Below are 24,068 nucleotides of genomic sequence, written 5' to 3' on the forward strand. Positions count from 1 at the left end.
GGACTCAACAAGTTCATGATAAAGTTGAAGTTCCGCATGGTATCCCTGGGGACCATCATCCCATCCTTGGATCCCGGAGACTGGTATGTCACCCTCGATATGAAAGACGTGTATTTTCACATTGCCATTTACCCTCTGCACAGACGGTACTTCTGGTTTGTGGTCAGCCATCAACATTTCCAATTTAGGTCCTTCCGTTTGGCCTCTCTACAGCCCCACGGGTATTCACAAAATGCATGGCTGTAGTCGCCGCCTCCCTCTGTCGTCATCGGATACACGTCTTCCCATATCTCGATGATTGGCTCATTCAAGGGGCCTCCGAGACCCAAGTCACCCGTCATGTGGGCATCGTGAAGAACCTATTCGAGAGACTAGGCCTGATGATCAACATAGAGAAATCCACCCTGGTTCCCACACAAAGAATAGAATTCATTGGGGCTGTTCTGGACTCCAGCCTCGCCAGGGCCTGCTTACCACAGCATCGGTTTCAGGCGATGGTATCAATTATACAAGGCCTACAAAACTTCCCGACAACTTCGGCTCGCACTTGTCTCGGCCTCTTGGGTCACATGGCTGCCAGCATGTTCATGACCAAACACTCCAGACTACGTCTCCGTCCCCTTCAAACTTGGCTCTCCTCGATATACTGTCCGGGCAGAGACAGTATAGACATGATCCTTACGATCCCCTCAGTCATCCTAAGCTCCCTGGACTGGTGGTTGACGCCCTCCCTGGTCTGTGCAGGGATGCCATTCTATCCGCCTCAGTCTTCAATTACCCTCACAACGGATGCGTCATCTCTCGGCTGGGGTGCCCACTCTGAGCATCTCCGCACTCAAGGCCTTTGGTCAACTCAGGAACTGGCCTTGCACCTCAATGTGCGGGTGCTGAGAGCAGTCCGCCTTGCGTGCCAGGCATTTCAAGGGCAGTTACAAGGCGTTGTGTCTCAGTGTTCACAGACAACACAACAGCCATGTTTTACATAAACAAGCAGGAGGAGCACATTCCTCCCCCCTTTGCCAGGAAGCTATTCAGCTCTGGGACTTCTGCATAGCCCACTCGATAGACCTGGTAGCGTCTTTTCTCCCAGGGGTTCGGAACACTCTGGCGGATCAACTCAGCAGATCCTTCCTGTCTCACGAGTGGCCTTCGTAAGTTATCCATTCTGTTTTCCAGAAGTGGGGCTTTCCCCGCATAGACCTCTTCACCTCCCGCGAGAACAGGACATGCCAGACGTTCTGCCCCTTCCAAGGTCTCTCCCAGGGCTCGATCTCAGATGCATTTCTGATACCGTGGATGAGCCATCTGCTTTACGCCTTCCAACCGTTCCCGCTGGTTCACAGGGTCCTGCTCAAGCTCCGCAGAGACAGAACCCACCTCATCATGATCGCTCCAGCCTGGCCGAGTCAACACTGGTACACCATGTTGCTCGACCTGTCGATAGCCAGCCCAATCCCTCTACCTCTTTGCCCGGACCTGATAACTCAGGACCACGGCAGACTTCCCCACCCAGACCTGCAGTCTCTTCACCTCACAGCATGGTTACTGTGTGGTTAAGCCAGTCCGAGTTACGTTGCTCTGCCTCGGTCCAACAAGTAGGTAGTAGGAAACCTTCCACTAGATTAACATATCTGGCCAAGTGGAAGCACTTCTGCTGGTGTGACCAACGTAATGTTATTCCCACTGAGGTTCCGGTCCCTACCATCTTGGACTACCTCTGGTCTCTCAAACAGCATGGCCTAGCAGTATCTTCATTGATGGTGCACTTGGTGGCCATCTCTACCTTCCACCCAGGGGACAGCGGCCGCTCGGTCTTCTCTTATCCCATGGTTTCGAGGTTCCTCAAGGGCTTGCAGCGATTATACCCACAAGTACGCCGCCCCGCCCCAACTTGGGACCTCAACCTAGTTCTAGCCAAACTTATGACTGCTCCCTTCGAGCCTCTGGCAACCTGCTCGCTCCTGTACCTGTCCTGGAAGACAGCCTCCCTCGTAGCCATTACATCGGCAAGAAAAGTTTCTGAACTTCGGGCTCTCACGGTGGACCCCCCGTATACAGTGTTTCATAAGGACAAGGTACAGTTGCGACCACATCCGGCCTTCCTCCCTAAAGTGGTATCGGCCTTTCATATCAACCAGGATATCTTCCTTCCAGTCTTCTTCCCGAAGCCACACTCATCACGCCGGGAGCAACAACTGCACTCCCTAGGCATCCGTAGGGCACTCACATTTTATACCGAGCGAACAAAGCCCTTCCATAAAACACCACAACTCTTCGTCGCGGTGGCACACTGGATGAAGGGCCTACCTGTCTCCTCCCAGAGGATTTCATCTTGGGTGACATCGTGCATTCGCACCTGCTATGACTTGGCTCATGTTCCGATGAGCCACCTTACTGCCCATTCTACCAGGGCTCAGGCTTCATCTGCCATTTTCCTGGCTCATGTACCGATCCAGGAAATATGTCGTGCACCTATCTGGTCCTCGGTCCACACCTTTGCGTCACATTACGCATTGGTTCAACAGTCCAGAGATGACGTGGCATTTGGATCAGCAGTTCTACATTCTGCGACATCTCACTCCGACCCCACCACCTAGGTAAGGCTTGGGAGTCACCTAATTGGAATCAATATGAGCAAGCACTCGAAGAAGAAAAGACGGTTACTCACCTTTGTAACTGTTGTTGCTCATATCCATTCCAAACCCGCCCTCCTTCCCCTCTGTCGGAGTAGCCGGCAAGAAGGAACTGAAGGGCCGTTGGGTCGACAGGGGTATATATTCACCACCATGGCGGCGCCACTCTAGGGGGCGACCCAGCTGACCCACTGAGTGTTGCTAGGGTAAAAGTCTTCCGACGAACGTGCATGCAGTGTGTGCACACCTAATTGGAATGGATATGAGCAACACATCTTGAAGAACAACAGTTACAAAGGTGAGTAACCATCTTTTTTAATTTCAGTATTTAAAAAATTAATAATTTACTTAATGAGTTCTTCTTAGCCCTGAGCTCTGGTTTGTGCTCAGCCTAACTGTGGGCAGAGTAGCCAGGGACCCAGTCAGTGCTTTTTACTTAAATTTCCTTGGAATTGTGGAACCATCAAAGGGATCAGCAAAGAATTCTGGAATTTCACAGCAGGTCACCAGTCACACACAGAATATCTGGACCCTTACTCTGGCAATTTGAGGGCCATTAGAGAGGAATTTCACTCCTTTCAGTCTCTCTGTGCTGCACAGTGATAAAGAGGGATATGGCCCTAAATGAGGAAGGATTGGCTAATAATCAGGGTAGCATGTTGCTAAAATCTTTTTTAGTTGTCAGAAGCAACGTAATACAGCTATAGCTTCTCAACAAGAAGTTAAAAGGATTGACTTTGCTACACTGCAATTTTCAACATCAGAATGTTTTGCTGACTTATGAATATCAGTCTCTGCTTTACATAATGTTGCTTCATGGAACTGCAACCTTCTGTGCAGACTGTGGCAGTACAACAAGGTAATATTAAATGAATGTGGAATTAAACCTAACAGAATAAATATTGAAATATTTAAGTCTCACTATATTGATTTTTGAGCTTTGAACATATGTCTTAATTGAAGTATAGCTGGGGGTTCACAAGAGATCAAGAAATTAAAAATCCATATAATTGGAGTTGAAGAATTATATAAAAGGACGTCACAACAACATTCTTCTCCTTTTAGGAAGATTTCATCATTTCACTTAAATGAAATTTACTGACAGTTTGTGAATTCTGCAGGTACGATATTACTTTTGTTGAGAGAAGTTGCAGTGAATCATTACAGCTCTTCGGAGGTACAGAACGCTATGTTGTGATAACAATAGATGAACGCACTGCCATAATCATTGAGGTACAAAATTAGACCAACATGGTCAAATTCTGCACTCTGTTACATCTCTTAATCTTTCCTTGTAAACCAATCTCTCCAGCCGTCTAGCCATTTTTGTTGTTCCTCTTAACCCCCGTTTTAGGATGACCATTTCAAGTCCTAATAGCTTCTCATCCCAGAAATTATCCCAGAGTTGAATGAATCCAAAATTCTCTTTATGTCATTGAGGTATTTACTGATTGATCTTGTATTGTATCTTCTTTCTACATTTATGCTTGATAACAGAATACCTGCAAAGCTGACCTGCATTATCCGTGCTGTCAGTTCTGTTCTAAAATCCCTGAAGTGATTTTGATAATATAGAATATTTATTATTAAAGACCCCACACTTGAAAAAGGGATTGTATAATTGAAAATATCTTGTGAACAATTCAAGTTATAAATGACTATATCCTCTCATTGATATCCATGTTAATTCCTTTCATGTCAATAAGATATACATACTTATGTAGAGAAGAATTTGGTCTACGCTAAGGTTTGAACAACTGAACATGATCGTATGCACTTTGTTATTAAAATTCCTTATGTTTATTCATCTATAAATGTACGACTGAAACTCTACAGCTAGAAGAACTGATATTGCAAGATAAATTGAGTATAAAATCACATATTAATATTGAAAACAGAACACATCTACACCCTCCTACAGCATAGCATTTAACCACGTTGTACTTTATAAATCCAATGCGTCCATAGTGTAATACATATAGATTGATTAAGGTAAAGATTAATAATAATAATTTGCATTTTTATAGTTCTCAGTAAGCCTAAGAACAAACCTGTGCATTACATAAATATCCCTATTTTACAAAGGGGAAAACTGAAACATGGTGAGGTCAAATGACTTGCCAAAGTTCACACAGAATAAAAGTCAGAATAGAAAGAATCTAGGTTTCCTGGCTTCCAATCCAGTGAGCTTTATCCTCTTAATAAGATTCCTTCTCAATTGTAAAGTTCACATTACAGTGATGCACATTTTAAATCTTACAGCAGCCTTGTAAATATATTCAATTGTTTTTACCTTTTTTGTGCTAATTTTCCGGTAGACTTTGGAAGAACTGAATTATGAGAAATCCTCTGATAATATCATATTAAGACTGATGGCACTATCACTCCAATACAGTTGCTGTTGGATCATTTTGTATTCCAGAGAGAGACTGAATTCAGAGTAAGTTAAACATTCATTCTACTAGCATGGTGTTCTAAAGCAGAGTGAAATCATTTACTAGAACAAAGTAACTTAACAAAATATTAAAATTTAATTGCAAGTCATGCACTATTTTACAACAGTATAAATAGGTACGTACAGGACTGGCGCTAGTGTTTTTAGCGCCCTACGCGCACGGCCATTTCGCCGCCCCGCGCACTGGTCCCGCGGCTCCGGTGGGGTCCGCTGGTCTGCAGCTCCGGTGGAGCTGCCGCAGCCGTGCCTGCAGGAGGTCCACCGGAGCCGCGGGAGCAGCGGACCTCTGCAGGAATGCCTGCGGCAGCTCCACTGGAGCCACGGGACCAGGGGACCCTCCGCAGGCACGACTGCGGCAGGTCCACCGGAGCCGCCTGCCGCTGCCCCCCGGGCAAAATGCCGCCCCCCAATAATCCTGGCGCCCTAGGCAATTGCCTAGGCCACCTAAATGGAAGCACCGGCCCTGGGTACATACACAACTTCCAGTGTGTTTCCAATTTGCATTGGACTTTTCACTAAATTTCTATGTTGCCACACTTTTATCTTGGGACTCAGTAGACTGATTTACATGGCAATTAATTTCTTGGTACCCTAAAGGGTCAAAACAGGGCATTTTGAGTTGTTAAATTATTTTTGGTCATGTTCAAGAGATAAACCATTCAGATTTAAAAATAAATTTACTTTTCTAAGCAGTTAATACTTAGATCAGACATCCTTTGAGATTAAAAAAGTAAAGACATCCTTTGAGATTAAAAAAGTAAAAATCAACGTATCTGGAGACAATGCTGGCTTGACAACAATAACCATTGGAACTGTGCATTGTAATGGGCTAAAATAAGCTAATGTCCTACAAGTGCATGTCCGTTAATCATGGTATCGATATTATATCCTGCCTGGCAGCTATGCATGTATTCTCCAAATCTGTTGATCATTGCCAGCGACCCTTCTGCTTTTGCTCTAGAAGCTCTGCCTTGTTCATAAGTAGTACCTGAATCTCTGATTCTGCTGTCTCATGTAACCACCATTTTTTTCCCATAAGCCTTCTCCTGTAAGCTAATGGTAAGTAGTAAATTCTCCCTGCACTGGCTACCTCCTCTCTGCGCTCTTTCCCTTGTTAACTGGGTTCCCTTCCAGAGCTGTTGCCTGATAGCACTGACTGTGCATTGAAGACTGACATCATTTTTCTCCCTCACAATGCAGCCTCTCTGGTTGAATGATTCAGCTGCATTCCGGTTGCTCCTTGCAGAGCTATTTGTTAATTAATGTTCACAGAGCTTTAGTTAATATTCAGAATTCTGGTAGGTAAACTACATAGTTACAGAAGAATTTGTCTGTTCTGAAAATATTATATGCAGCTATCAAATATCTCTAATGTATAGTGCAGTGGCGGATGCAACCTCCTGATTCAATAACTCTAGTTTAATTGCAGTATGAAACAAAACAAAAAATAAATACAAAGAGAGCATGATCTATCATTTATATATTATTTCAACAATACTCTACTGGTAAGAACAAAATTAGGAAGCATAATATTGGATGATAATCCAATAAACACCCACAGCAACACCACAACTCTAATCTCAGCCCAGTGCAGAGGTGAGAACCCCAGAGATAGGGGCAATAGCTGGTGAGCAAGCCTGCCTCTCACTCACCCCACAGCAACAGCCTCAGTCCTCTGTGTCAAAGTTAGAATCAGGACTCACAATTTGTCAGACCACTCTGTTTATTAGCGCAGCGCTCCGCCAATAACATTCAGAATATGTGAGTGGCCATGCAAGGCCCGAACAGTCTTATTTATACAGATAAAAGAGCGGGAATTTAGACAAAGGGACAAAGAAATCAAAACAGTAAAATTCACCTGGGGCACAGCAGGCATATCCTATTTCCTTACTAACTGTTATCGATCTAAGGCTAATGCTTCACCAATTGCCCTTAAACGGTGCAATTGTTCTATGTTAATGTCTGTATTCCTGACACCTGGTTGCAACATTCCAGCAACTTTGCTTAAAGGTACAGACAACATTTCTTTAATCCTTTCTATTCTTACTATATAATTCATTCTACTTTCACAATCCCTCCTTTTGGTCAGGTGTACGCCATGACCAACCCTTACTGAGTTCCACAAATTAACCGTTCCTTATCTCTTAGTTCATCAGTGATATTCAAAATCATATTAGCACTCTGTTTTGGGACAGCCATCTGGGTGACACAATTCTGGATACAACAGGAGATTAACTGAAAGCATACAAAAATCACTAAGATTCCAAACAGGATAGTCAGGGCTCCCTGAAACAACCAGTTTCATATGCCAGAGAAATTGAACAGGTTACTTAGCCACTTCCATAAAGAACTCAGCTCTTCATGAGGAAGATATGCGATTTGTTCTAAGTGGCTAGCGTGATCTATTACCTCATTGGTATTGTCAGGTATAAACACACAACATTCTTTTCCAGTGAGAGCACAGGTCCCTCCTTTGGCCGCCAGCACTATGTCTAATGCTTGACGGTTTTGGAGGGCAACCTGTCTGATCGCCCCTGTTTCTTTGGCCAGGGTTTTTAAACTTTCTCCGGTTTCATTTGCCATTATTTCAACCACTGCTTGTAACCTTAGGAGTCTTTTTGCGTGGTGTATTACTCCCCCAAGTGGGATAAAGGAACTGCCAATAGCCTCTTCCCAGGTGTCATAACTGTTCCATATTGTGTTAAACGGACAAGGTCCTCCAGTGAGGTCTGAGGAATTGAGTGGGATAGCCAGGACAGGAACACCAGTTTGAGAGTGGGCTGGGATGTGGCTGCAGACCCAGCATTTAGAAATAATAAGGGTCTGAGCTATCCACACTTGCTGCTGGATAAAAGAGTTGTCATTGTGGACTCCCCAGACCTTAAGACACCAGCAGCCGAAGAACAGGCACCACCAGAGGCGCATGTTGGAGGCAGGGCCCTTCTGGTTCTGACAACCTCAACTGAGGGAACTGCAGTTACAGTTTTATGTCCACCAGGCAGCAGGCGCTAGGCTCACTACTGCTTCTTCTTGGGCCTTGCTTTATGTAGTCATCTGCTTCTGGCAACCCTTACGAGAGCGCAGATTGTAAGGTATTGCAGGCTGTTCCTCTACGTCTTCTTCTGGAGTCAAAAAATTGACTCTGCGTGGTCCTGAGGTGATGGTTGGTTCACTGGGGGTGGTGCATTCTTACACTGCGAAGCATGTATCCACTCTGAGATGCCAGACAGTTTAACAGCCGTCCCTTGACTCTGGCTATAACAATGGCCTTCACACCTTATCTTTTCCTGATGCATACATTCCTCATTCACACAAATAGATTGAGAATACAAACAGTAGTATTTTATATCGAACAAAAAAAGCATTGCAAATTAAACCTTGCTAAGTTTTACAATTGATAACTAAGACAATGTACATTGAGACCCAGGCCTTCAATATTTCTCTAATTTACTTAACATAGACACAATAGAGAATCCTGTCTCCTACTATCTAAATTTTAAAACAAAGAGTTAGAGGGGGGCCCAATTTGTAATGCATATGGGAAAACAGAATCTTATAGTCCCAGAGGGTCATTTATTTCTGCTATTTAAAAAAGTGGCTAGCAGGATGAAATCAAATTATACTTTAATTCTTATGGGACATTATAAAATCCTGCTCCTACATATCCCCCTTTTGACACTAAGATTATTAATCGCCAGTATCATTTCTTATTTAGTCCATGTAATAGAAAATACTGGGAGATGATTTGGGCCTGTGGCTTTAGCTTTGCACACATTTGTTTTATCCACCAGCATATTGTAAACATTTCAATTACACACATACAATTTAAAACCAAAAACACAATTAGGGGTAGTAACATTAGTATGCCAGTAGTTGTGGGAAACCATCCAGAAAATATGTTATACCAATGGTAAGCTATGATGTGTTTCTGTAGTGGCAATTCTTAACATGTCCCCATTTGTGTGTATAATATGAATGGTCCAGTAGGTTGCTAACACTTTTTAAACACTTTTCCCCAAGAATTAACACATACACATAGCCCATTATACAGTACTTTGGATTATCTGAAAGACAAAAATAACATTTTTCTATCCCTTTTGGAGTGGCATTGATTATTACTTAAGAGATTCCTTTCTTTTACAAATACCCTTGCTGATTGCAGGCAAAACAGAGGAATTACCCCATATTTTCCTGTGTTGTTTTTTTTTTGTTCTATAGGCAGGCCGGGCTTTAATGGCTTCTACTTTTTAAGGGTTATGCAGAAATTATTCCACTGTTTTGTTATTAAATTCATGAGGTGATGTACCTCAAGTTTTTCCTCTTATATAGCAGACCAGGTTTGTAATGTTTTTCCTGCTGTGTTAAACTTTAAGTTTATTCACAGATAATAGCTGAGAAGCATCATTACCATATTACTTTAAAGGATTTTTCCAAAAATCATACACTCTAACTTGTTACAGGGGTACTTACTAACATTAAATTTATTTCAATGTTTAATATTAACAATAACATTAGCAAATATTATTTAGCAAACATTAGCAAATAACAAATCTATTAAAGGTATCTTGTTATACCATGCCTTTTATGTAGGCAATTTGTTTGCTGACCAGGTATGTTATTTATTTGCAGCTTCTTTTGTGCTGGCAGTTCTCACCTTTCTTTATCAGTTAGGTAATTTGCATCAACACAGGCTTGACTTTTGGATTCAAAGCCATCAGCAGAGCTCAGAGACTCTGGGTATGGCTACATTTGGAATTTCAAAGCGCTGCCCTGGCAGCGCTGCGGGAGCGCTGCCGCGGCAGCGCTTTGAAGTGTGAGTGTAGTCGGAGCGGCAGCACTGGGAGAGAGCTCTCCCAGCGCTGCATGTAAACCACATCCCTTACGGGTGTAGCGTGCAGCGCTGGGAGCCGCGCTCCCAACGCTGCTGCCCTGATTACACTGACGCTTTACAGCGCTGTATCTTGCAGCGCTCAGGGGGGTGTTTTTTCACACCCCAGTTGCAGCGCTGTAAAGTGTGAGTGTAGCCAAGGCCTCTGTCTTAACACACAGGGATCTGAAAAAGAAAAAAACAGCCTATTGCGGTTCTTTTTGGATCCCTAATAGGATTTTAATTCAGCAGCATGTTTTATTTGCATTTCTTTTACCCCTTTTTACAATATATACCGCACATGTCCAAGGGAAAATGCACATTCCTTCTATACTATAACTTTTTAAAAACAGTAGCCATATCAATTTTTACATAAGGTGTAACTGTTTCTTTTGTTCTTACAGAGTTTTCATGTATCCTTATCAAAGTGACAGTCTGATTCCACAGAGCCATTTTACGGCTCAGTGTTTTTAACATTGCTTCTTTTTGTTTTGTGCACCTCACCTCTGCTGTTGCTTCAGAGGGTCACTGTTAATTTCTTATTCTTTCACTACAGCTCTTATCTGCTATTGTTACAAAAAAAAACAAACCAAACAAACAGACTACAGAATCTCTACCTATTCTCCTGATTTTGACTGCCCTATTGCAGCCTTGACTTGGTCTTTATTTAAAAACATTTTAATTTTTGTAAAGAATGAAGTTACCCCTTAAGGGTTAAATGCTAAATCCCAAAGCCAAACAACACTAATTGCCTGTGTCTTGCAAAAAGGTCTGTCAGTTTTGCAACTTTGAATTAGAGTCAAATTAATTTGTAGTGGCATTAAAAACAAAAACAAAATCAATTTATCTTACCCCTACAAAACAGGAGTTTTACAAACCAGGTGTGCTGGTTTAGATTCTTAGAACTTTACATATTTTCACAGACAAATAGATACATACACTTTTTTTTTCTTAACATTTCTTTACACTACTTTGTTTTTACATAGTTGTATATATATTTGGATGATTTACAGGCATTATTCTGGAAAAGGGCCCATTTTCCCTTCAGAATGGCTGCACAGAAACCAAGAATTCTCTCTTTAACATGGTCCTTTTTAACATTTTCCACAAAGTTTAACTGCTTAATTCTCTCCAGCCTCTGTAGCGTTAACTTTTCACTCTCTTCCCTTAAATCACTTGTTTATGTCCCAAAATGACACCTTTATCACCTCAGATTTCACCATTTTAAGTATTGTTCCAGGGATTCATGCCTGCACTTACTGCTTTTCTTACTCCTGACACTATGCCCTTAGGGCTTCCAACCTGTTTTTTAGTTTCTTTATCTGTTGCTTGCCTGCTTTTCTGGGCCCGATCCTGCTTTTTTTTCCAATGAACCGTTTGTGAGTGCTATTGTGGTCACTTCACAATTTTGAAAGAAGTGTTCAAGGAAAGGGACCAGGAAGGGTGGGGGCTAGTTGAGGAGTCCCCCCTCTTGCTGAATTGGTAGTGGAACACTAACGAATCAGTTTCTGAGGCAGACAAAGGGGAGCAAAACAAGGAGCTTTTTGTCCTTTTTACAATGAGATGGGAGTATGAAGGGGGTTGGATCGATCCGGGGTTTGGAGAACGGGGTAAAGAGGAGCGCTCGGTCTGGTGGTGGGAGAGGAGGCTTTTAATAAAGCTTTTAACTTATTATTTTAATAAAGCTTTTAACTTATTATTTGAATAATTGAGAGAGGCCAGTTTTGATTTTGTCCACCTACGATTTGCTTCTTCCCACCACTGCATGAAACAATTAACCTCTCCTTTAGCCAATTTAGTTTTAGGTTGGCCGAGTTTGTCCTTTAAGACATCCACTCAGTCTTTGTTCCAAGATTTTAACAGTGGCCACTGAGTTTTGGGGTCCCCCTGAGTTAGTCTAGACCATTTTCCCAGAAATTTACAGGAGTCTGGACCCTTTTTACAGGAGTCTGGACCCATCCTAAATACATAAAATGAGCCGGCGTTCATTTAGGGAACTGTCCCGACTTAGACGTCTGGTTACCCATACAGGAGGACTTCACACACCAATCACACAAGAAGGAAATTGGGGTTCGTCAGAGCGATGCCCAGTGCAACACACAAAAGGAGCCCACAGACTACTGCCTCAATCGCCCTTGGTTTCACACCAGGGGTTTTACCCAAAGTGCGGTGTGGCTGCGATTGTGCAGATTCCACTCACTCAGACGGCGGGGACAGGAACCCCTTGGTCGGCCGATCCCCAGACAGAGACGGCACCCAGACTCAAACACTCCACAAGAGGACAGATAGACACAGAGACAGGACAGTCCACAGTCCGGACAAAACACAGAAATAATTACCTGAACAGATTCCTGATGTCAGATCTCGGGATCCCTACCAGAACAGAGTGGGAACCAACAGGTTCGAAGGCGTAGACCTCACTGTTGCTGTGCGCCTTTCCGCTCTAGTGGGGGACCACTTGGGCCAAATGCTCAGGTGCCGGCTGCCACGGTCATCCCACAAAAACAGTCAGGAATCACACAGCCCCAGTGAAGACGGTTGCCATCTCAGTGGAACCTCCAAATTGTCAAAGTTAGAATCAGGACTCACAATTTGTCAGACCACTCTGTTTATTAGCGCAGCGTTCCGCCAATAACATTCAGAATATGTGAGTGGCCATGCAAGGCCCAAACAGTCTTATTTATACAGATAAAAGAGCGGGAATTTAGACAAAGGGACAAAGAAATCAAAACAGTAAAATTCACCTGGGGCACAGCAGGCATATCCTATTTCCTTACTAACTGTTATCGATCTAAGGCTAATGCTTCACCAATTGCCCTTAAACGGTGCAATTGTTCTATGTTAATGTCTGTATTCCTGACACCTGGTTGCAACATTCCAACAACTTTGCTTAAAGGTACAGACAACATTTCTTTAATCCTTTCTATTCTTACTATATAATTCATTCTACTTTCACATCTGGGTCTGGGCCTGGGCCTGGCTCCCCACTCCAGGTGTTATGACCTGGCACACGAGGTTAAAGTGCCACTCAGGTTCGGCACCCTTAGTTTCATGATTTCTGTAGGTGTAACTGAACCCAAGCTAAAGCTGCCACTTGTATAATGTATTTATAGTGAGTATAATGCAACTGTGTTTCAGGTACAGTCTCACAGGAAAGACTCTGCATCATCTATCCTTAATTTATGCTGCTTTGGTTCCATTTTCACAGAAATCAGAAGACTTTGAAGTGAAGGTAATTTCTTTAGTAAAGATGACTATAAGTCTACTTTTACCTTCAGTATCATAAAACCACCTCCATGCCATTACCAAAACATTTAATAAATCATGTACACAAAATCAAACTTATGAAATAGTTGAAATTTAAATACCTGATTCAAATGAGGTGTTGGAGCCTGATCATTGCCATTGAATAAGGCTCGGATTGACTTCAAGGGACTTTGAATAGGACTCAGACTAAGAATCAGAAATAGCTGTGTTTTACCACTAGAGGTCATAATACTGAAAAAATATCATAATTTTATCAATCCATTATTGTGTATGTGAACCCAGCTGTATTATCCTTTTTTGTAGTGTAATGTGGCTTCTGCATTTTGATTCACAAGTCAAAGTTAATGTCACTATTTGTAAAAAGATACTAAAGAAGGTGATTTGCAAGATTCTTAAGAGACAAATCTATTGTTTTAAAAGATAAAAAAAGTTTTCTCTGCTGGTGTCATTTCACCAGCAAACTTTATAATTGGAGGAGAGGGGTGTACTACGAAGAAATTTTATCCATTGTGTACTAAGAAGAAAGTTTATAAAAAAAATTCTATAAAAATTTTACTGATATTTGGAGTAGTAGAAATTTTAAAAAAAGGGAAAAGTTTTTGTGATTCATCAAGTTGGTATGTGTGACTAGCTGATACAAATATATAAAATAAATTGCAAAGATAAGGTGATTTACTGTCACATATACATTAAAATCTCATGCAAAGTTATCCTAGTCAAATTAGCTGTAGAGAAATGACATATTTGAAGATCAATCCTTGTACAGTTCAATGTGTGTGTTCAGTAATTCACTAGGAAATTACTTAGGCATTCAAAATGCTAAATACCCTGAATTCCTGGAACTTATTACACCTTTACTATAACATATCAAATTTAGGCTTACAAGAATTACCTTTTTTGAAAGGGAGTATTGTTATAGCTACATACTTCATCATATCTAAAAGGTGTTGTAGTGGAATTAATTTTACCTACACGGAGTTTGAGTAATCCAGAGTCAGTGTGTGGGGCTGAAGATAGAGGCTACCACCCACCATATCACTTGTATGGAACAATTATAATAACTATAGGCCTTTGGTTTCAGGACCATCTTTAAGTTTTCTAGTTTCTTTCCTGCTGCAGACCATTGTGAATACAACCTTTTACTCTTAAGTATAACCTTTGAGCTAAAGTATTTTAAATTACTTTAGGTAGCTCTTGTGCCAGGGGTTGAAGAGACAGCATTGTTAATTCGTCAGATTGCTGACAACATTTTGATGTCTTCTAAAACAAATCCTCGTGAATGGTTGGACAAATCCTGGTTTTCTATCTTGCCATCTGAGGTTTGTTTGTCTTTGTACTACGTATAGCAGTTCTCTTACTGTTGGTAAGATATTTAAAATGCTAGGTTGTTTTCATTATTCGCGTTTTCTATTGTTTTGTTGTCAAATATAAGCACAATGGGCCTGAATCATCCATACAGGCACAAGTAGATGGAATTTTCATTTCTGCAGCTGTGCTGGAAGAAAGATTCATCCTCAGTGTTAAGAGGCAGTAGAATATCCCAGGGAGCAAATGAATCCGAATATCTCAGCTGGAAAAGACTCATCCTGTTTTAGGGTGACCAGATGCCCTGATTTTAGGATCTTTTTTTTATATAGGCTCCTATTATCCCCTACTCCCGTCCCGATTTTTCACATTTGCTGTCTGGTCACCCTGTCCTGTTTATTGTGACACTATAATCTTGTGCACCAAATTCTAAAAGCTAAATAAACTGGGCCAGATTACGGAACAATGACCGAATCCTGTAGGGTTCTGAACACTTTGATTCTGAGCCAACATAGCAGCTAACCACATGCTTAACTGTGTGTATGTAATTTATCCCATTAAAGTCAATGGGACTAGTCACATGCTTGCAGTATTGAGCCCAAGATTGTAAACGTTTGTTTATTTACTCATTGGATAATTCATGTATAGATATTTACATGCTGGAAGAGCCTGTCTGCATGGGGAAGTGAGATGACAAGATGGGAAGGGAGCTGAGCACCTGCAGCTGAGGGGGGCTCTCCTATCAGGTGGCTCCCTGCCAGGTAGTGCAGTGTGTAGTGGGGGAGCATGATGAGCAGGGGAGCTGGGTAATAGTCCCCATCTGCTTTCCTGCCAGGCAGAGCCATCTCCTGACTCCAGCCTTTCAGTGTGGCCCATCTACTTCTGCTGAGTTGGGGAGCGAGATGGACAGGCAGATGGATCCTGGCAGCCCAGACCCCCCAACTGCTGCCTCCAGTGCATATCAGGCATCCCTCACTTCCCCCTAAATTCCCAGAAATTTTTAAGACAAATAAAACCTGAAAACAAAGGGCCTTATGTAGAGTACGATACACAGCTTGGGCAGTTTCCCTTGAACTTGGGGGAGGGGGGAGAGATCTATTCTAACCTGAGAGTAAACATTTGACTTTTTAGGTCCAAAGAAAGTTTTTTAGAAAAGTTTGGGGTGTGTGTTGAAAATCCAGATTAAATGGATAATTTTGTCAACTTTAGGTATAGAGCAGTTACTTTATCTTCCTATATACTCATACAGTTGTGCATAAATTGTTCCCCCTCTAGAAAGATATTCTATTTATAGATGTTTAGGTGGTGTATATAAGGCCTACCTGCTCAGAATTGTGGTTATGTGACAGATTCTGTGCCCAGAGATTATATAAAGATGGTACTCTCTTCACCTTCTAATAACAGAGCAAGCTGAATGTCCCAAATGGATCATTTCGGAAGCTGACAGTGACTTTTTTCCTCCCCAGGCAGAGAAATGCTTGCTTACTTTTCCATGTATAAACCCTCTAGTAGCTCAGCTCCTGTTAAAGAAGGGGTCTTCACTGAAGTGGCTGTTGTTGGCAACTTTTGACCAACTTCAGGAACTCCTGCCTGAGGTTCCAGAAAAAGTTTTAAAGGTAGGGCATAGTGAATTTATATATTTTACTAGGAGTCCAGCTGTCTGTGTAATAAATAAGACTTTACTGAATGCTTTCTGAGGTTATATGTTTATATTTCCTAATATAATTTTACAAACTAATCAGATAACTAAGTTATATTTTTTCATTGCTTGCCAGCTACATTAGTCCTTCCTGCTTTAGAGTATTTTTTATTCATATCTGAATTGGCATATATACTAATACTTAACCATTGAGTTGGGTCCCCTTTACATCAATGTTGGAGACTTCTAAAACTGTCACTCAAGCGGGGCAATGTACACCCCAGCCATCAACTTTCTCTCTGGTGTGTTCAGAACCAGGTGTCTTTTATTACCTAGAGCCTTTGTTTACTTTAATGTTAATCTTAATTTTGGGGCTTTTTACAATGAAATGTTTCCTCATCTTTTTCCTTTTATATTTTCTTCTTTTCGTCTGGTTCTCCCCTCTCCATTAAATCTTCTCACAGCATGAAATGCTCCATGCCCCCGTTAGTTCAGGAAAGCCACCAGAGAAATGTCAGCTATGGTAACTTTTTCTTTTTGACAGACAGAAAAATATATCTATGTCTTCGGATCTTGAAAACTAATTTAACTTTTTTTCATATTTGGATTTTATAGTGTTCAATTGTATCGTAAACATTCTTAAGTCTGTTTCTTTCATTTCAGCATTTTTGTGACATCACTTCTTTGTACAACCTAAATTCTTCCACTCCTCCAAAATCACCCAAGAAAACCATATCACCCCAAGAACAATGGAGCTGCTTCAACATGACCTTTCCTCAGGCTTCATTTTCGAAATCTTTGCTCTCTAATATTCAAGGAGATTATCACTATTCAGAATTGCTTGATAACATAGAGAACAACACAAGTCAGTGCTTAGATTATTACAAAAATGAGTCTTGTTCTCCTTCGAGATCAAGTGAGAGGCAGAGCATGTTAACATCTTCGTTGTCTTATTGTGGACAGGTCAGTTGCTTTGATGAGACAGACCGTGATATAAATGGTCAGCAGTACCTGCCTTTTATGAAAAATGTGGGAACAGAGAGTGCAGATAGTTCCTCATTCTTAAAACAGAGTGATTCAGATGTATTTTCTTTGGAATCAAGCCATGTGAATTATGAAGCCAGAATCTCACCACCAGAGACCCCTAAGGAGTATTACAATTCAGGTAAGCTTTCTTTTCACTTTATGGAGCAGATTAGAATTTAGGCATCCAACAAAGTGGGTATTCACCCACAAAAGGTCATGCTCCAATATGTCTGTTAGTCTATAAGGTGCCACAGGACTCTTTGCTGCTTTTACAGATCCAGACTAACACGGCTACCCCTCTGATACTTGAATTTTATGTTTAATTAGTTTTACATTATTTCACCACACCTGCAAAAGCACAGTACAGGTATGCTAAGAAAAAGTGCCGGGATGAAAAACAGCTTAAATTCAGTGCACCTTAGTAACAATGAGGTGCCGAACAGTCTATTTTTAGACTACAACTGAGGGGAGATGGTTGGGAGATGTTCAGGAGATCTCCATGCTGGAATATAACCTGGAGAGGGAAGTAAACAACGTGAGAGGGGATACCCTTGCGGACCAAAGAATTGATCCAAGGAGGAATAGTGGAGTAGAAACCAGATTAACGGGTGATGCTGGTGGTAGAAGGTCTGTGCACGATGGGGGAAAGAATGTCATTGACGCTAAACGCCAAAAATTAAAATGTCTGTACACTAATGCGAGGAGCCTAGGTAACAAGATGGAGGAACTGGAGCTACTGGTGCAGGAAGTGAAACCGGATATTATAGGGATAACAGAAACCTGGTGGAATAGTACTCATGACTGGAGTACAAGTATTGAAGGCTATGTGCTGTTTAGAAAAGACAGGAAGAAAGGCAAAGGTGATGGAGTAGCCTTGTACATCAATGATGAGATTAACTGTAATGAAATAAGAAGCGATGGAATGGATAAGACAGAGTCTGTCTGGGCAAAAATCACACTGGATAAAAAAGCAACTAGAGCTTCCCCTGAGATAGTGCTTGGGGTGTTCTATAGGCCGCCCGGATCTGATTTGGATATGGATAGAGACCTCTTTAATGTCTTTAATGAAGTAAACACAAAGGGGAAATGTGTGATTATGGGAGACTTCAACTTCCCGGATATAGACTGGAGGACGAGTGCTTGCAAGAATAATAGGGGTCAGATTTTTCTGGATGTGATAGCGGATGGATTTCTTCATCAAGTAGTTGAAGTACCTACGAGAGGGGATGCCATTTTAGATTTGGTTTTGGTGAGCAGTGAGGACCTCGTAGAAGAAATGGTGGTAGGGGATAACCTTGGTTCGAGTGATCATGAGCTGATTCAGTTCAAACTAGATGGAAGGATAAACAAATGTAGATCTCGGATTAGGGTTTCCGATTTCTCGAGGGCTAATTTTAAAGAGTTAAGGAAATTAGTTATGGAAGTGGATTGGACGGAGGAACTTGCAGATTTAAATGCGGAGGAGGCCTGGAATTACTTTAAGTCGCAGCTGCGGAAATTGTCGGAAGCCTGCATCCCAAGAAAGGGGAAAAAAACCATGGGCAGGAGTTGTAGGCCAAGCTGGAGGAGCAAGCAACTCAGAGAGGGGATTAGGAGAAAGCAGAAAGCTTACAGGGAGTGGAAGAAAGGCGGGATTAGCAAGGGAAGCTACCTTGGTGAGGTCAGAACATGTAGGGATAAAGTGAGGAAGGCTAAAAGCCGCATTGAACTGGACCTTGCAAAGGGAATCAAAACCAGTAGTAAAAGGTTCTACAGCCACATAAACAAGAAGAAAACAAAGAAAGAAGAAGTGGGGCCACTATACACTGAGGATGGAATGGAGGTAAAGGACAACCTAGGCATGGCCCAATATCTAAATAAGTACTTTGCCTCAGTTTTTAATAAGACTAGTGAGGAGTTTAGCGATGATGGAGGGATGATAAGTGGGAATGTGGATATGGAGGTGGATATTACCGCAACTGAGGTATAGGCCAAACTTGAACAGCTTGATGGGACAAAATCGGAGGGCCCGGACAATCTCCATCCGAGGATATTAAAGGAACTGGTGCGTGAAATTGCGAACCCGTTAGCGATAATCTTTAAGCAGTCGATAAACTCGGGGGTTGTGCCGTACGACTGGAGAATTGCTAACATAGTCCCTATTTTTAAGAAAGGGAATAAAAGTGATCCGGGTAATTATAGGCCTGTTAGCTTGACGTCTGTGATATGTAAGGTCTTGGAAAAAATTTTAAGGGAGAAATTAGTCAAGGACATAGAGGTCAATGGTAATTGGGACGAATTGCAACATGGATTTACTAAAGGTAGATCGTGCCAAACCAATCTGATCTTCTTTGAGAAGGTGACGGATTACTTAGATAAAGGAAATGCGGTAGATCTAATTTACCTCGATTTCAGTAAGGCATTTGACACAGTTCCACATGGGGAACTGTTAGTTAAATTGGAAAAGATGGGGATGAATATGAAAGTTGTAAGGTGGATAAGGAACTGGTTAAAGGGGAGACTCCAGCAGGTCGTATTGAAGGATGAACTGTCAGGCTGGAAGGAGGTTACTAGTGGAGTCCCTCAAGGATCGGTTTTGGGACCAATCTTATTTAACCTTTTTATTACTGACCTTGACACAAAGAGCGGGAATGTGCTAATAAAGTTCACGGATGACACAAAGTTGGGGGGTATTGCTAACACGGAGAAGGACAGGGATACTATTCAGGAAGATCTGGACCACCTTGTAAACTGGAGTAAGAGTAATAGGATGAAATACAATAGTGAAAAGTGCAAAGTCATGCACTTAGAGATTAATAATAAGAATTTTAGATATACATTGGGGACGCATCAGTTGGAAGCGACGGAGGAGGAGAAGGACCTTGGGGTATTGGTCGATAGCAGGATGATTATGAGCCGCCAATGTGATACGGCTGTTAAAAAAGCAAATGCGATTTTAGGATGCATTAGGCGAGGTATTTCCAGCAGGGATAAGGAGGTGTTAGTACCGTTATATAAGGCGCTGGTGAGACCCCATCTGGAATATTGTGTGCAGTTCTGGTGTCCCATGTTCAAGAAGGATGAATTCAAACTGGAACAGGTCCAGAGACGGGCTACTAGGATGATCCGAGGAATGGAAAACCTGCCTTATGAAAGGAGATTCAAAGAGCTTGTTTAGCCTGGCCAAAAGAAGGCTGCGGGGGGATATGCTTGTTCTATATAAATATATCAGGGGCGTTAACGTTAGGGAGGGAGAGGAATTATTTAAGTTTAGTTCTAATGTAGGCACGAGGACGAACGGGTACAAACTGGATATTAGGAAGTTTAGACTTGAAATTAGACGAAGGTTTCTAACCATAAGGGGAGTGAAGTTTTGGAACAGCCTTCCGAGGGAAGTAGTGGGGGCAGAAGACTTATCTGGCTTCAAGACTAAGCTTGATAAATATATGGAGGGGATGTTATGATAAGATAGTTTAATTTGGGCAATTGATCTTGGATTATCACCAGATAAGTCTGCTCAATTGTCTGCGGGGAGATGTTGGATGGGATGGGAACTGAGTTACTGCAGAGAATTCCTTCTTGGGTGCTGGCTGGTGAGTCTTTCCCACATGCTCGGGGTTTAGCTGATCGCCATATTTGGGGTCGGGAAGGAATTTTCCTCCAGGGCGGATTGGCCGGGGCCCTGGAGGTTTTTCGCCTTCCTCTGCAGCGTGGGGCATGGGTCGCTTGCTGGTGGATTCTCTGCAGTTTGAGGTCTTCAAACCAGTTTTGAGGATTTCAATAACTCAGTCCTGGATTAGGGGTTGTATAAAAGTGGATGGGTAGGGTTCTGTGGCCTGCCTTGTGCAGGAGGTCAGACTAGATGATCATATTGGTCCCTTCTGACCTATGAGTCTATGAGTCTATAAATTGTAAGGATTTACACTGCCACAAACAAGTTAACAAGAGATCTCTTGTATGTAGTTCTATAGAAATCTACCAATACAGAGGATTATATAACTCAGGGGATTTGTAATGGTGTAAAGACCTTTGCAGTTCTATGTTGCTAGTTGAGATTTACTCCCAGTGGGCTGTGATAAAAAAATATTGTTGATCTGACAGCTATTTGGTGGCTTATGTGAAATGAGATGGTGGCCCATTTTCTTCTCCTACAGTGCTACTTAAAGTTAAAATGTGAAGTAAGAGTGTGGGCTCTCTGCTGTGGGTAAAAAGGAAGGGCCTCTGAGAAGCTGCAGAACTAAAGAGTGAGCTTATTGGGTGAGAACATGGGACTGGAAAATCAAGTGTTTACAGGTTTGTAGGATGAGGTGGATATCTGGCAGCTCCAGAATATTGATGCTGAGCCTTTTCTGTTCCTCACAATGAAAATGGGCTCCCCACCCCTCTGAAACTCACATCAGTGGTGATGTGGATTGGATTGGAAGGAGGGAGGGAAAGAGAAAAGGCCTGGAAGAATGGGATATGGGATGACCCACAGTCCAGACAGGAAGTCCACATGGACAGAGGAAGGAAGAAGAGTTCATCCTGGGAAGTCAGGGAATGGCATCTGATTGGAACAAAGGTGAGGCTGTAAGTGTAACCTGGCCCATACAACAGAGTCCTCATAGGCTGCAGATTGATTTAGGAGACAAAGGCCTGGCTGGGTGAGAGGAGAGTTAGTCATGGCAGCTGATATGGGCAAGAACTGGCCCAAATTGAGGCTTCTATAAGGAAGTTCTCACTTGTAAGGCCTTTGCCTTCTTGCTTTACTGGTAAAGGGAGCCAAAAACTGTCTGTCCTTGCTGTGCCTCTAAGGTAGAATAGGAGAAGAGAAGACTATGACAAAAGGAATGATCAGTAAGTAATTTTCCTATATCGTCCCAACTCAATTTTAAAAATGATTGAAAGCTTTAAAATATGGTCTGCATAAAAATGCTTTTTACATTGGATTACTGCATTTCTCTATCTAGTGTCCAGGAAGGATACAGAGGAGAGCTTAACAATTCCCATCAGTAAGGAAGTTTATGAAATCCTTATGAGAAGAGAGAGCTGTCTATGTGACCTCATTGAAAAGAAGTTTGGTTGCATGTCTCTCCTTAAGAGTATAAGATGTCCCCTTGAAGTATACAGGAAAAGCCTGAAGGAAGGAATTGAAATATCTGTTTGGATGGATGATATGACAAGACATAATGCTGATGCTTTGGTGAATGCAGCCAATGAACATCTGGACCATATTGGAGGCCTTGCTCTTGCCCTGGTGAAAGTTGGTGGGCCAGAAATTAAGCAAGAGAGTAAATGTTATATCGATCGCCATGGAACACTCACCACTGGCCAAATAGCAGTGACAGGTGGAGGCAGGCTTTCTTGTAAGAAAGTTATCCACACAGTAGGTCCAAGATGGTCTGCAAATGAAAGTGAGAGATGTTGTCACATGCTTGAGACAGCCATTATAAATGTCCTGAAATATGTTAATGCCCCGGAGAATAATATAAAGTCTGTTGCAATCCCTGCAGTAAGCTCAGGAATTTTTGGCTTCCCACTAGATTTATGTGCTCATGTGATTGTACGGACTATAAAGAATTTTGTTGAGCTAGCTCCATTATTTGGCTGGTTCAAAGAAATCCACTTGGTGAACATTGCTGAGCCCACAGTTGCAGCAGTGAAAAAGGCCTGTGAAGAGTTGCTGGGCAGGAGTGACATCAACTCACTTCAGGAGATTCCACCAGCTTCAGCAAACTGTCTTCCAGATTCCATTACAATCAATGGTCTTTGCCTACACATCATAAGAGGACACATTGAAGATCAGCAAGTAAGTCTTCACGATGGAGCATGAAGGCCCTGATCTTGTGAAGTGCTGAGCATGGAGTTGCATCCCCCAGCACCTTGCAGGACTGGACAGTAAGAGATTAGAAGGCATGTTGTATTGATCCAGTAAATGTGCATCTTGTCCTCTTGCCTTTAGCTACCCAACGTTAGAATCAGTGGGCCAATACATTATATGCACAGGTATCTTCTTATAATATGACTCTTGAGTTATGAAAAGTGTGAGTGAGCCCTGTTATGAGAGAATAGGAGAAAACAACAGATAGAGTCAGGACAGTCGATAGAATAAAGTTATCATAGAATCATAGAAGATTAGGGTTGGAAGAGACCTCAGGAGGTCATCTAGTCCAATCCCTTGCTCAAAGCAGGACCAACACCAGCTAAATCATCCCAGCCAGGATTTTATCAAGCGGGGCCTTAAAAACCTCTAAGGATGGAGATTCCACCAGCTCCATAGGTAACCCATTCCAGCGTTTCACCACCCTCTTAGTGAAATAGCACTTCCTACTATCCAACTAGACCTCCCCCATTGCAATTTGAGACCATTGCTCCTTGTTCTGTCATCTGCTACCACTGAGAACAGTTGAGCTCCATCCTCTTTGGAACCCCCATTCAGGTAGTTGAAAGCTGCTATCAAATCCTCCCTCACTCGTCTCTTCTGAACACTAAACAGGCCCAGTTCCCTCAGACTCTACTCATAAGTCATGTGCCCCAGCCCCCTAATCATTTTCATTGCACTACGCTGGATTCTCTCCAATTTGTCCACATCTTTTCTGTAGTGGGGGGTCCAAAACTGGATGCAATCAGGGCCGGCGGTATCATTTAGGCAGCCTAGGCAATTGCCTAAGGCGCCAGGATTATTCGGGGGGCGGCATTTTGCTGAGGGGGCGGCAGGCGGCTCCGGTTGACCTGCCGCAGGCATGCCTGCAGAGGGTCCGCTGATCCGCGGCTCCGGTGGAACTGCCACAGTCATGCCTGCGGACGGTTGGCTGCTCGTGCGGCTCCGGTGGACCGCCCGCAGGCATGCCTGCGGCAGATCCACCTGAGCCACGGACCAACGGACCCTCCGCAGGAATGACTGCGGCAGCTCCACCT

At 42.5% G+C, this 24,068-nt stretch overlaps 1 protein-coding gene across 1 annotated transcript in view; it reads left to right on the forward strand.

Annotated features, from left to right (window-relative positions):
- SHOC1 (shortage in chiasmata 1) overlaps positions 1-24,068 on the forward strand; it is an 89,083-nt gene that overhangs the window by 45,616 nt on the left and 19,399 nt on the right. Inside the window, exons 15-21 of the mRNA XM_030567840.1 lie at positions 3,755-3,866; positions 4,952-5,073; positions 13,094-13,187; positions 14,410-14,541; positions 15,994-16,143; positions 16,830-17,331; positions 22,121-22,959. Of these exons, the coding sequence (XP_030423700.1) occupies positions 3,755-3,866; positions 4,952-5,073; positions 13,094-13,187; positions 14,410-14,541; positions 15,994-16,143; positions 16,830-17,331; positions 22,121-22,959 (1,951 nt within the window). The remainder of the gene's footprint in view (positions 1-3,754; positions 3,867-4,951; positions 5,074-13,093; positions 13,188-14,409; positions 14,542-15,993; positions 16,144-16,829; positions 17,332-22,120; positions 22,960-24,068) is intronic.

The sequence above is a fragment of the Gopherus evgoodei genome, chromosome 6 (assembly GCF_007399415.2).
Source record: "Gopherus evgoodei ecotype Sinaloan lineage chromosome 6, rGopEvg1_v1.p, whole genome shotgun sequence".
Lineage (NCBI taxonomy): Eukaryota > Metazoa > Chordata > Testudines > Testudinidae > Gopherus > Gopherus evgoodei.